This window comes from Liolophura sinensis, chromosome 5 (genome assembly GCF_032854445.1).
Source record: "Liolophura sinensis isolate JHLJ2023 chromosome 5, CUHK_Ljap_v2, whole genome shotgun sequence".
In the NCBI taxonomy this organism is placed as follows: domain Eukaryota; kingdom Metazoa; phylum Mollusca; class Polyplacophora; order Chitonida; family Chitonidae; genus Liolophura; species Liolophura sinensis.
In genome coordinates this window covers 12,221,053-12,233,507 of record NC_088299.1, presented here as the reverse complement: position 1 = coordinate 12,233,507, position 12,455 = coordinate 12,221,053, and the positions used below count along the sequence as shown (strand labels likewise).

The following is a 12,455-nucleotide window of genomic DNA, read 5'->3' as shown; positions in this document are numbered from 1 at the left end:
CTTATCCCCTTTTCTGAGATGTTTAGAATACAAACATATGACTGGACAATGTACCAACAATTTCCATTGAACTTCGTGTAAGATTGCATGAACTACACACTCTCAAACACAAATATGCATGACGATTAGATAGATATTAGATCTATATATGTCGTTATATACAATCAATTTGATGGTTAATGACTTGTGTACCTGTGTTAACCGGGTGAGGTGCAAAATATGACCGGGCAAAACGTTAAAAAAGCAAAAAAAAAAAAAAAATTCATCAAAATTAAAATAACTATGTTTGCCTTTTCAACATACCAATGGAATAACTGTATCCCTCTGCATGACATAAAATTAGTAACAATTAAAATGTTCTTTCAATAAGTATTTCTATCTTAAAGAAATAAACATTAATGCTCAGAAGTGTGAATTAGAAATAGAAACTTTCAACATGTCTGAAAAAAGTTTGAATCAAACACAGGTGTTATGATTAGGAACTTCGTTCTACATCAAAATCTAAATGTCTTTTTTGGAAAAACATGCACTTATTGTGAACCTCACAACACTGATATTGTTTCCAACACAGTTTTGAAGATTACAAGTACTTGAGTGATATGATGTTAGAGTGCAGAACAAAGAACAATAAGATACCACGTGTATAAGCTCAACACACTAGAAAATCAGCCTCAAGAGACGTTCAGATTTAAGATAAGAAAAACAGACTACAAGATAACGATGTATGTATTAAAATTTTGGGGGATTTTTATGATAGAAATGTGTTGATCTCCCCCACCAAAAAACATGCTCTATGGATTTCTTTGTAGCTTGACGCACATCACTAGCACCAGGTCACAACATATCTACAGAGGTTAGTACGGAGGGGTTACTAACATGGAAAACGGAAAAAATCTGTGTACATAGGTTTGGGTGTTATGCCAATGGTATAAAAAACATTCTTATCCCCACCCACTGGCAGCTCAGCCAATCAGCTGTCAGAGCAAAGTCTGATCCTCACCACCAAACATAACAGCCAATCAGTGGACAGCAAAGAATCTGATCATGTGAATCAACTAATCAGCAGAGGCTGATTTCCACCATTTACATATGGATCTGCAACTCAGAAGCTGGTGACTTTATCAAATACAACCTTCTGACACTTCCACAGTTGTATCAATTCCAAGAAAACAAGTCTTGCTGTGCAATTATATAGCAAGAATGGTGATTAGCTCCTGAATGGTTAGCATAACCCGATGTACCCTTAGTGGTTTATTTTAAAATCTTAGCAACAATTGCGTTCAAAACGACGGACACAATCAAAAAGCTGCCATAGATAAACACACAAAACACCCCCATTTTTCTTCTTCAAAAGCCACCACATTTCAGCGACGCGTTTCTAGCCACTAAGGCGCTTATCCATCACCATTCACTGTGGTGAGAAGAGAAAACCTCAGATTTCCTTCTGTTTTTACGGTGAGCAAACCCTACAGTTTTATCACAGGCACTTGCATATGTGCAACGTGAAGTTCAGCACACTCTCCTTCGATTGTTATTCAACTCCTTTAATGGCATAAGTTTCTTCAGCAATCTTTTCGTGTAGTACATAAAAGCATTTTCAATTTAAGCGGTGAAGTCTTACTTTCACAAAACTGGGAACAAGTAACGGACATGTTAAATGCCATCTCTTCTAAGCAAAATGCTATAAAGGGCAAAGTTCAAAAGAAGAGTCCATCATTCTGGAAAGGTACAGCAAACTTAGCTTGTCATACACTTCTTCCAGGCTTGCTGTGTTCTGACATTGGCATGCAAATTTCTACTTGTTTTTTTTTAAGAGACCTACATGTACATTTAACTTTGATCAAAAGAAGCTTGAGATAAGGTGAAAATTCTTTTCTGTTTTCGCTATGTCGAAGAAATCTGTATGCAGACTGAAGGTATGATTTACATTGTTAAGCTTCCACTGGACGAGACTGGACTTGCATATAGCCTTCCCCCTTCCTTAATCCTAACCTCCACTGTACCTTAGACCCTGCTGTATATCCCCAGCCTGCCACATCCCTAGTTCCCCGTCCCCTCTCTTCCTCCTCCATCCCAACCCGCAAATTGAGTAATAATATCTCCAATGTTTGTGCTCTGCAGCCATTCAGCTGCCGAGTGTCCTATACGGAAAAAAGGTTTTAACACACATCACATACTCACACCCACACACACACTCACACAATCACGCAATCAGCACAAGTGAATAATATTCACCTGGCCCATATGCCAAAAACTAATGTTACAAGAAAAACAATTTGAGAGAATTATTCTCATGAAGAAAAAAAACATGATTACTGGACACCACAAATATGTAGTTTTCTATATGACACACTCACATTTAGCATGCACTTTTTATGCCCTTCATTATTTTAACTATGTATAAAACTTAACGACTCTCAACAGACACATGGTAATACGCCTATGTAAGCTGAACCATCCCTAAGAAGACTGCCAAAGGTCTGACAGCTTTCATATGAATACTTTGAATCCTAGAAATTAAAAGTAACACCCATTAAGGGCATAGTCCATAATTCTTAGCTTTCAACCTTGTGGGTTGAAAAAAAAAAAACCCAAAAAACTGTTGCTAAAACAACTATGTTGTCCTAGTAACAGGTTGATCATGCGGGACAAAGATGCAGGGTTATGTCCCTTTGTTGCTCCACAACAATGTAAACCACAGTATGTACACTGGGATGAGTTTGATACAGGCAGACAGAAATGCTGTGCCAGGGTTACACACAGCAGTACTATGTATATATACAACTTACAGGGGTAAGATAAACTCAGAATAATGGCATGCAGTCACCCGTAGCAACAGGACAGAATAATGGGAGCACAGCTGGCTATTCCAGACCTGTGTCAATCAGAAACTTGTCCACAAACCCATTCAGTAATTTCTTAATTTAACGAACACTATTGTAACAACGCAATAAAGAAAAAAAAAAAAATTTACAACAACGTCTTTAACATCTGTTGACAGAAAAACATGGTGCTGAAGTCAAAGAGAAGTAGCACTGCAGGTGTTTCCATGGTGATCATTGTCCATTCAAGGATGTTATGTTTGAGCCCTGTATCTTTATGCAGATGATACGAGAGTCTCATTTGTGGGTGGTGAAGATTTTTGTCAAGTCTTCACGCAAGCCACCAAGGAACAACCTTTGTGTGTCTTACATAACAAACAGCACCATGGCTTCTCATTAAAAAAAAAAAAAAAACCAATAATAGGGCAAAAAAAAAAATTAATAAGAAAAAATATGAAGACCCGTAACATAATGTCAACCTGTGATAACAATCATTAATAATGAATAACTAGCTTGTTATAATATGAGCTAGTGTGCACAAAATGTTTTTTTGAATGTGATCACTCCGCCGGCGTTGACGTCAGATGTACCAATGAACGGCTGTACAGGGTTACCCATGGGAGGTCACACATAGCCGCGTTGTGCGCTTTGACAGAGGCAGAGCTGTGCTGGTCAACTTGGAAGAATACAACAGGTAGTCCAGACGACAGACTAGTTAGCATGGGCTGGCGCGTTTGGAAGACTCACCCTTTTATTCCCCCACAACGCCACCTGACGAACAAGCTCAAGCACACGTCACAACTGATCACATAACCATATATGGCACTATATGCTTTTACACTAATGTTTTTACTTAGGACACCTGAACAGCATCCGAGACGATAACCTGATGGTGGCGATCAGGTGACGCCATGATGTGACGATGCCGCTCCGGCGAGGACGCGGCTTTGGGGCTGCCGCTGTTGCTGCCATTAGACCGGGGGGAGAGGCCAACCACGCGGCCGTTGTCATGGATTTTGGATCCCGCTTTGTGAAGGAGATGGAGCTTGTCTAGGGACTTGGCAGTCATCTCTCCGCAGATCTGTTTGAGTTCCTCCTTGAGCCAGAGGTTTTCTCGCTGATACTGTTCACACAGCTCTTCGAAGTGTCTCAATCGTCGTCGCATGTCTTGGTGGTCTGGAGACCCACCTGACCGCACCTGTTCATAACAACAACAACTTGTAGTGATGCACCAGAGTTTAAGGTATCATAGACAAAGCCAGTCAACTGAAGAGGATACTGCACACATCAAAGCTACTATAATTCAACCTTTTCGTATTTTTGCAAGGTGTTTATTCAAACATATTCTGAAGGTATTATTGTGTGTAAGACTAATAAAGTTATACTTTCTTTGAAACCCTGAAATTGCCCAATCCAACCAATGTAGTTTGGCTCCAAAGTCTAATTATAAATATGCATAAACTGATTTGAAGGTTGCTTTTCATATGCGAAAAGGTTGAGGAATTAGGGCAGTTTAATTGGTGGAGGAAACCATATTGGTGACAAGTGACCTTCAATAAACTTTAGACTGCAGAAGTGTCACTGAAGGCTTATTGTCATTTTTTTCAAGGCCCCACAGACACTGAAAGCCGTGGAATCTACAATTCCCATGGCTAAGCTTGAACCTGCACATCGTGTGTCCTATGAAATAAAAGCAAAGCACCTTAGCCACTTGGCCACGGTCAGCTCCCCATTGTCATTGAAAATGGATGTTCCGGGAACTTTCAGTTTCCTGTCCCGTGAAGTGGTACCATATTTCCTTTTCGCATATGAAAAAGCAAGTTTTAGTGCCATTTATGCATACTTATAATTTGCTTTTGGAAACAAAACTACATTGATTGGATTGTCCAGTTTCAGGGCTTCAGAAAGAGTATAATTTCATCAGTCAACACAGAATAGTGCCTTCAGAATATGCCTGGCAAACATTCGAAAAAGGTTGAAAAATCACAGTAAAAGGCTTTTAGTTCAGAAACCATGTGCAAATGAATTTTTCTTACCATTTCCTTGTCCAACTTATCCAACTTGTGTCTTTGTGAATCTAATTCCTTCATCAATCTCTGCTTGCTTTCGTCTGCTGTCTGTAGCCGACACTCGCTTTCTATCCTGATGGTCTCAATCTCCTTCTGTAAGCTCCACCTCAGATTGTTTGACTCCCGCAGGTTGATCTTCAGTAAATCGTTCTCCTGCAATATGTCAATAAGCACATGAACAGGCTAGCACAAGCTCAAAGACCAACACAAGATCACAGGCTAACACAAGCTCACAGGCCAACACAAGTCCACAGGCCAACACAAGCTCACAGGCCAGCACAAGCTCACAGGCCAGCACAAGCTCACAGGCCAACACAAGCTCACACAAGCTCACAGGCCAGCACAAGCTCACAGGCCAACACTTAAGTTCACAGGCCAGCACAAGATCACAGGCCAGCACAAGATCACAGACCAACACACAAGCTCACAGGCCAGCACAAGATCACAGGCCAACACAAGCTCACAGTTAGAAGCATTGATCCGATATCTAGTAAATATCTGTTGACACTACTTTTTGAGAGCCATGGAATATTGATTTCTTTTTTAATTCTATATTACTGTCTTTTTCAGAATATTTTAAAAAATAAACCTTACCACTCAGCACTCCGCAAATGAAAGAAAACAAACACTCTCTCTGCTCAACAAGCTTGTCGAATGACTCTCATACAGAAACGAAGAAATGCAACCTCAACACTGCGACTGGAAACTCAACACAATAAACATAAGGGCAGGAAAAGTAACTTTCCAAGCCTTCAGCTTATCAGATTAGTTCCTAAATTTGCCTCCTTGCAGATGGGCCTAAAACACCCTGCCCACCACTGCAACACTCCCAACACGCCCTTCCATACCTGAAAACTACGTCTTTCTTTTTTCGTTGTTGTTGTTGGCCTTACCTTCCTGAGCCTCTGGCGTGTCTTTGCCAGACGATTCACCTGCTCCTCTTGACGCGCCCTCAACTTGGAGAACTCCTGGAACTGCTTCTCTCGTGACTCGCTGGACTCAGAGTCTGTACCAAAAATGGCGCCGCGTACCAGCTCTAACTCGCGCTCCAGCGTACTCTCTACCGGTGGCGATACTGCAGTACGGTCATCATCTGTAAGCACATAGACACAAGGTAAGCACATAGACACTACCAGTTTACCTGCTCAAAGACCTGAGCTTTAGCAACTTCACATTGACACTTGCAATAAAATGTAACTTTCGATCTTTAAATTTCACCCTTGGGGGAACATTTTTAGCTGCAAATAAATGTCAGAAAATATCACCTTTTGTCATGAAACTTTCGCAACAGGATATTGTCCTAGCTTCCAAACCTCACATCATCTTCTCGATGATTATTACAGCTCTCAGAATCAGGCAAAATGAGAAACTTTAGTTACTTCCCATCTTGAAATTATTTCATGCTAGAAATGTTTATTACAAAGAAGTAAATTCATTTACACTTTTTATCTACACCTACTCAAAGCATCAAATGTTTTGTTCTTGTTCTATCTGATTGTTGCTTAATATAATATTCAAAAAATTTTTACGACAGCAGCCAGTTCAATGTGTGTAAATATCTGGAGATACCCCATTATAAGTTTCAGTCAGTAAGCAATCATACTTGTGTAAGTAACTAAACAAATATATACAGCTAAGGACTCTCATGAAACTAACCTATATCGACGGGTGAAGAGCGCAGAGAGTCCTCCGTGTCTGTCGACAGATCATACTCCTTCTGGTCCAGCCGTGTTGGGCTGTGTTTCTCACATGTCCCCACCTCTGGGCCCTCACATTTAATCTTCTTGATGGGGAGCGGGGCGAGAGATACATTGGGCGCAAAGTGTCGTTCATACCTGCAAGATATAAAACACAATTCTTCTGAGTTCAAACAGATCCTCAAGGACCTAACGGTGAACATTTCAGCCACTTGCAGCCAAAATGTAACCTAAAATGATCCATGCAACAAGACATTTGAATCGGATTAGTTGTGTTCATAATAACACCATTGTTCTGTACTTTTATATGTATCTTCTTTGTATTCTTTTTGACTTTATTCAAGTGTTTACGTCTGTGGGCTGAGGAAACCACTGCCCTTCAACAGATCGAAAGAATTTGAAACCAAAAAAAGAATAACACAAGAAGTACTCAAGAATATTTCACATATAAAATGGCGGCTAGGCTGGAAGAAATTGAGCAGAGCCTTGGGGCAAACCCACAACCATTCGTAGGTTGCTGCCAGACCTCCCAAGAGCAAGCCAGCTTGTATTCACAGCGGCTGCATTGGTGAAAGGTTCCTAGTTGACTGTGCTGCGCTAGCGTGCTAACCACTAGGCCACAGAGGCTCTGAAGTCTGCATTAAACTGGTACCAAGGTGGAGGCTAACTTACCTGTCCGACTCAGACAGTGGAATGACGCGCTCAGGATTGAGAAGCACTGGGGGGCCAGTCTGCAGATAAGAGGGGACAATGCGTGGGTACCTGAAACAAGTCAAACACATCATTACCAGGTGACCACTTCGGTGGCCTAATGGTTAGAGCATCCGCCTCGAAGTCACAAGACTTGGGATCAAACCTAGGTCGAGTCATGCTGCCTTGCTTGGTGCTCAGCACTGAAAGGTTAGAGCAAGGAAAGACAGGTTGGCACTGTGTCAGTATAATGTGACTGGTTGGGTGTCATGTCTGGTGTCTTCGACATGATACTTCAGCGGCAGCAACACTTTGGCAGCATGGATGCTCCTTACCACAAGGAGAAACAGTATATTTCCACACACCTAATGACTCCTCCTTGTCATATGACTGAGAAATTGTTATGTATGACGTTAAACCCCAAGCATTCATTCATTTATTCATTCATTCATTCCCAGGTTTGCACACGACTGCTTTGACAGCACTCCATTAACAAGGCATTCAGAGAATAACTGTAGCTTGCCTGATTGAGCAGTTTGTAAACTGCATAATGTTCAAGTGATGCGATACACTCAAATATTGACTTCTAAACCAAAATAAAAGTACAATGATTGACACTGTCATACACAGATATTATCAAGTATAATACTGTCACAACTGTGACTGTTTATCGACTACAGAAGGATTGCAGAGCAGTGACTTCATGTGTTATAGAGTCCTAAACCATTGTGGTGGTAAAAGACATGGTGGAGAGTTAGTACACAACTTTACCACAGAGGTCTCTGATATGCCAACTGCAAACTGCATTTGGCAATCCATGTACTATGGGAGGCAAATTGTAACCGTGTGAATTGCTGAGCAAAACGTTGAACTATGAAGTACATGAACAAGACTTCTTTGGTCTTTGGTATCCCAATCGCTACTGATGATTGTACTATGGGTAGCCACTGCAACCCTATGATTGGCTATCTGTGTACTGTGGGTAGCATCTGTAACCCTATGATTGGCTATCTGTGTACTGTAGGTAGCCTCTGCAACCATATGATTGGCTATCTGTGTACTATGGGTAGCCATTGCAACCCTATGATTGGCCAAAAACTGGACACAAGACACTGCAACTGACAGCATTTGATCCCTCTCTCACAATACCTCTCCTTACTTTGTAACACAAGTTAGAAATGATTCCATAATCATTTAGAATATTTCAGGCTTGGTTTTCGCTACAAGGAATAATGTCAATGACATCTTAAGAAATGTGTCTAGTTTCTCAGGAGTTCAGAAGAAAGTACTAACTTTCACTGGTTGACAGACACCAGAATGTTGAAGCAGCTTAGTTATGGAAATTGTCCTTGGGACTTTTGAAAGAGGCCCTCTTTACCCAGGCTTCTTACCAGTATTTTTTTATTTATTTTTTTGATGGGAATCTGAGACTCCAATTCTGTTCTTCTCCCTGGCCTGACTCGCATAAACCAAAACAACGGAAACCCAGACAGATTTCCATACAGTCACAAAAATAATTTTGAAAATGACCAAATATTTTTGAATTTCCATTTCCTAACTATAAGTCAAAAAATTTACTAACAGGGAATCCACAAAATCTGTTTACTTCCACATTCATCAAAACCTTCATGCTGAACAACAGCTTTGTGGTACTACATATGAGCTTGATTCTGGTGGATTCGAGCAAACAATTCAACAGGAATCAACTTTAAGTCTAGTAAAAAATGACCAAACTGCTTACCCTTCTCTGAGAACTCCTGCAGCCACAGGGTACAGCTTGCCCTCCTTGATGGCACTGAGCATGCTCGGTGACCAAGGTCGGAACGCAGAAACTGGCCGGTAACCACCAGCCTTGATGGCGAGACCATCTTCATATCGCACTTTCTTGGAATCGTCCTTTTCTCGATCGTGTGACTGGAGAAAAAAAAAATTTTACTAAGTTATTCACAAAATGAAATTAGTTGTGTGTACAACTACATGCACATGTACTGTAATTCTTCAACCTTTTCACATGTTTGTAGGGTGTTTATTCAAGCATATTCTGAGGGCATTATTCTCTGTAGATTGATAAAATCATGTTTTTTTTAAAAGCCCTGAAAGTGGGCAATCCAACCAGTGTTGTTTCAAAGTAAAAATGTGCATGAACTACACTGAAAGTTTCTCTTTCATATGTGAAATGGTTGAGGAATTAAGATATACTGAAAACATCATGAAGCAGGAGGCTGACATTTATTTATTTATTTGATTGGTGTTTTATGTCGTACTCAAGAATATTTCACTTCTTGAGACAGCGGCCAGCATTATGATGGGTGAAAACCAGGCACAGCCTGGGGGAAACCCACGACCATCTGCAGGTTGCTGGCAGACCTTCCCACATATGACCGGAGAGGAAGCCAGCATGAGCTGGACTTGAACTCACAGTGACCACATTGGTGAGAGACTCCTGGGTCATTACCTTGCACTAGCACACTAGCCAAATGAGCCACGGAGGCCCTGGAGTCTGACATTAAAAAAATCTTTCTTGGAGGTACACAACCCTTCAAAACAAAGCTCAAAACACCTTTCTAGGATCAATGTAACCCTCAGATTCAGGCAAAATGTGAAACATTAATTCCTCAACCTTTTCTTTCAGAGCAATTTATGAACATTTATAATATGATTTTGAAGACAAAACTACATTGGTTGGATTGGCCAATTGCAGCACATCACAAGAAGTAGATTTCTATCAGTCTACACAGAATGATGCCTTAAGAACATGCTTGAATAAACACTGAGGACGAAGAATTAGGGTAGTCGTGGGGGAAATTTTAGGCCATATAGAGTATTCTGGCTTTCTTGGTCAAGTGTCTCCCTATTTTACCTATTTCACCCCCTGTGCAAACGGATGTAAGCAAGGTTATCTATGCAATTCTGAAACAATCAAAGGTTATGTTTTAATCTTCCTATCATGCAGTATCACGGAAACAAAAACAAAAAACTCACATCCTTGACACAGTCTAAAGTCCAAAACTTTATGAGATACATGTACATGTACACTAGCTGTCTATATCATCAATACATAGTTTTTAATTTCTACGTCCACCTAGAGTATTTTAACTTCTGATGTTTAATATCTACATGTTCTAGTAAACTTCCATGTCCAGAGTTTCCTTCTCGTTTGCAATAAACAGCTCCACAAATGATTCTCTCTGACTGTCAAATTTTGTACATCCCCTCTTTCAACATGGACCCTTCACTTCACAAGACACCTACATGCAAAATGACATCAACTTTTTGCTGGATGTCACACCTATTGCAAATTTGTGGTTTTTTGTGGTTGTTGGTAAGTAAGACCTACGATCCACATACAGGAACTTCAAAATCTATCAAGTTTACATGTATTTCAGCTTTCAAAGTTTTTGAAATATGTAGTACGCATCCAAGAGATTTCCCAGTTTTTGAAACATATAGTACGCATCCAAGAGATTTCCCAGTTTTTGAAATATGTAGTATGCATCCAAGAGATATCCCAGTCTTTGAAACATATAGTACGCATCCAAGAGATTTCCCAGTTTTTGAAATAGGTAGTACGTATCTAAGAGATTTCTCAGTTTTTGAAATAAGTAGTACGTATCTAAGAGAATTCCCCGTTTTTGAAATAGGTAGTACGTATCTAAGAGATTTCTCAGTTTTTGAAATAGATATTACGCATCCAAGAGATTTCCCCGTTTTTGAAATAGGTAGTACGTATCTAAGAGATTTCTCAGTTTTTGAAATAGATAGTACGCATCCAAGAGATTTCCCCGTTTTTGAAATAGGTAGTACGTATCTAAGGGATTTCCCAGTTTTTGAAATACATACTATTTACATGGACGTTTTCTTTACGTACCAGATGTCTATATTCTTGGAAGCTTTCCCAATACAATAATCATGTAGGATTAAGATACAGAATGACTTCGCTGGGGAGGCATGTTTTTAATTTATGTATTTTACAATGTTAGATAGTTACAGGTTAAGTATACTGTATATATCTATGAAAGACGCATCGGCAGTATTTCAACACTGAGATGAGAACTTGTTACAAATAATTGTCGTTTGCCACAAGAATGAAAAAATTTAAAATCAGAGCAAACATTCTTTGCATTACATGTAAATCTTCAGATAATCAACACCTAATACTGTGGGGCCAACTGCATAACAGAATAGATACCGACTGCAGCTTTTTGCTTGCACTGATTCTGATATGCAGTTGAGTTCCATCAGCGTTATCATTGCGACACTACCTCCAGCCCTCCCCAGCCACAACAGAATGACCTAGGGGCATCCAGGGTCCAGTACCAGAGAGCATAATCACATAACAGTTAACACAGGGGTTGGGCCCCATTGTTTGTGATGACACCATTTCCCTAACTAACCTTGTTTATGATATCATCAAGCACAGTGCACATCTAATACGCCAATAGTGCATGTTTGACTACCACTATCTCAACTCCACATCCAGCGCAAATACAAAACATAGCCTCACAAAGCTACCTAAATCTTGTTTATTTTCAGCTGCCATTTTGAAACAAACGACAAAACAGAAATCAGATGAAATCCTCCACGTACTTGGTGAAAAGCTATGTTATGCGTGTGACTACATGTGCCGTAACCAATGCTGTTCTTTTTTTAACGGCCTCCTCTCTTTGAACATTCTCACATGCATATACAGCAGTGTGGTTTTTTAATCAAACATTGTATTCAAGGATGAACATGCACTTACTTTTAATTAAGCCCAATCGGTGTTTCAGGGGTCTCCAGAGTTCACACAGATATCGGTGAGACAGGTGGAAGCTGTCGCAAACTAACATAGATAAAAGACATTATTTTATGGTAGTTACTAGTCTGAATACACACCTGTCTGTCGACTCAAGGGCGCCTTTGGCGCCTAATGTAAAATCGCGTCTTTCAGCTGCCACAGTTTGCAAGAGCTCCCACCTGTCTCGCCGATATCTGCATGAACTGGCAAGACCCATGAAACGCTGGTTGGGCTTATTTATTAACGTTGCGTTTAACTTTTTTTTTCTTTTTTTTTTTTGATAATTGTAGTCTGGAATTTTTCTTATGGTACCAGTAACACTCTTACGTACAGGTACTGTTGGTTTGTATTTTCCCAACATGCGCTTACATTAAGATCTCATTTTTGTGCTTGGGTCGAT

General features: G+C 40.2%; 1 protein-coding gene across 1 annotated transcript in view; it reads right to left on the bottom strand.

The window, feature by feature from the left end:
- Positions 1 to 290: 290 nt before the first annotated feature.
- LOC135465396 (ski oncogene-like) overlaps positions 291 to 12,455 on the bottom strand; it is a 36,416-nt gene continuing 24,251 nt past the window's right edge. Inside the window, exons 2-7 of the mRNA XM_064742627.1 lie at positions 9,020 to 9,192; positions 7,261 to 7,350; positions 6,548 to 6,726; positions 5,785 to 5,984; positions 4,859 to 5,044; positions 291 to 4,020 (exon numbers count right to left, since the gene is read on the bottom strand). Coding sequence (XP_064598697.1) covers positions 3,676 to 4,020; positions 4,859 to 5,044; positions 5,785 to 5,984; positions 6,548 to 6,726; positions 7,261 to 7,350; positions 9,020 to 9,192 — 1,173 coding nt within the window. The 3' untranslated portion in view covers positions 291 to 3,675. The remainder of the gene's footprint in view (positions 4,021 to 4,858; positions 5,045 to 5,784; positions 5,985 to 6,547; positions 6,727 to 7,260; positions 7,351 to 9,019; positions 9,193 to 12,455) is intronic.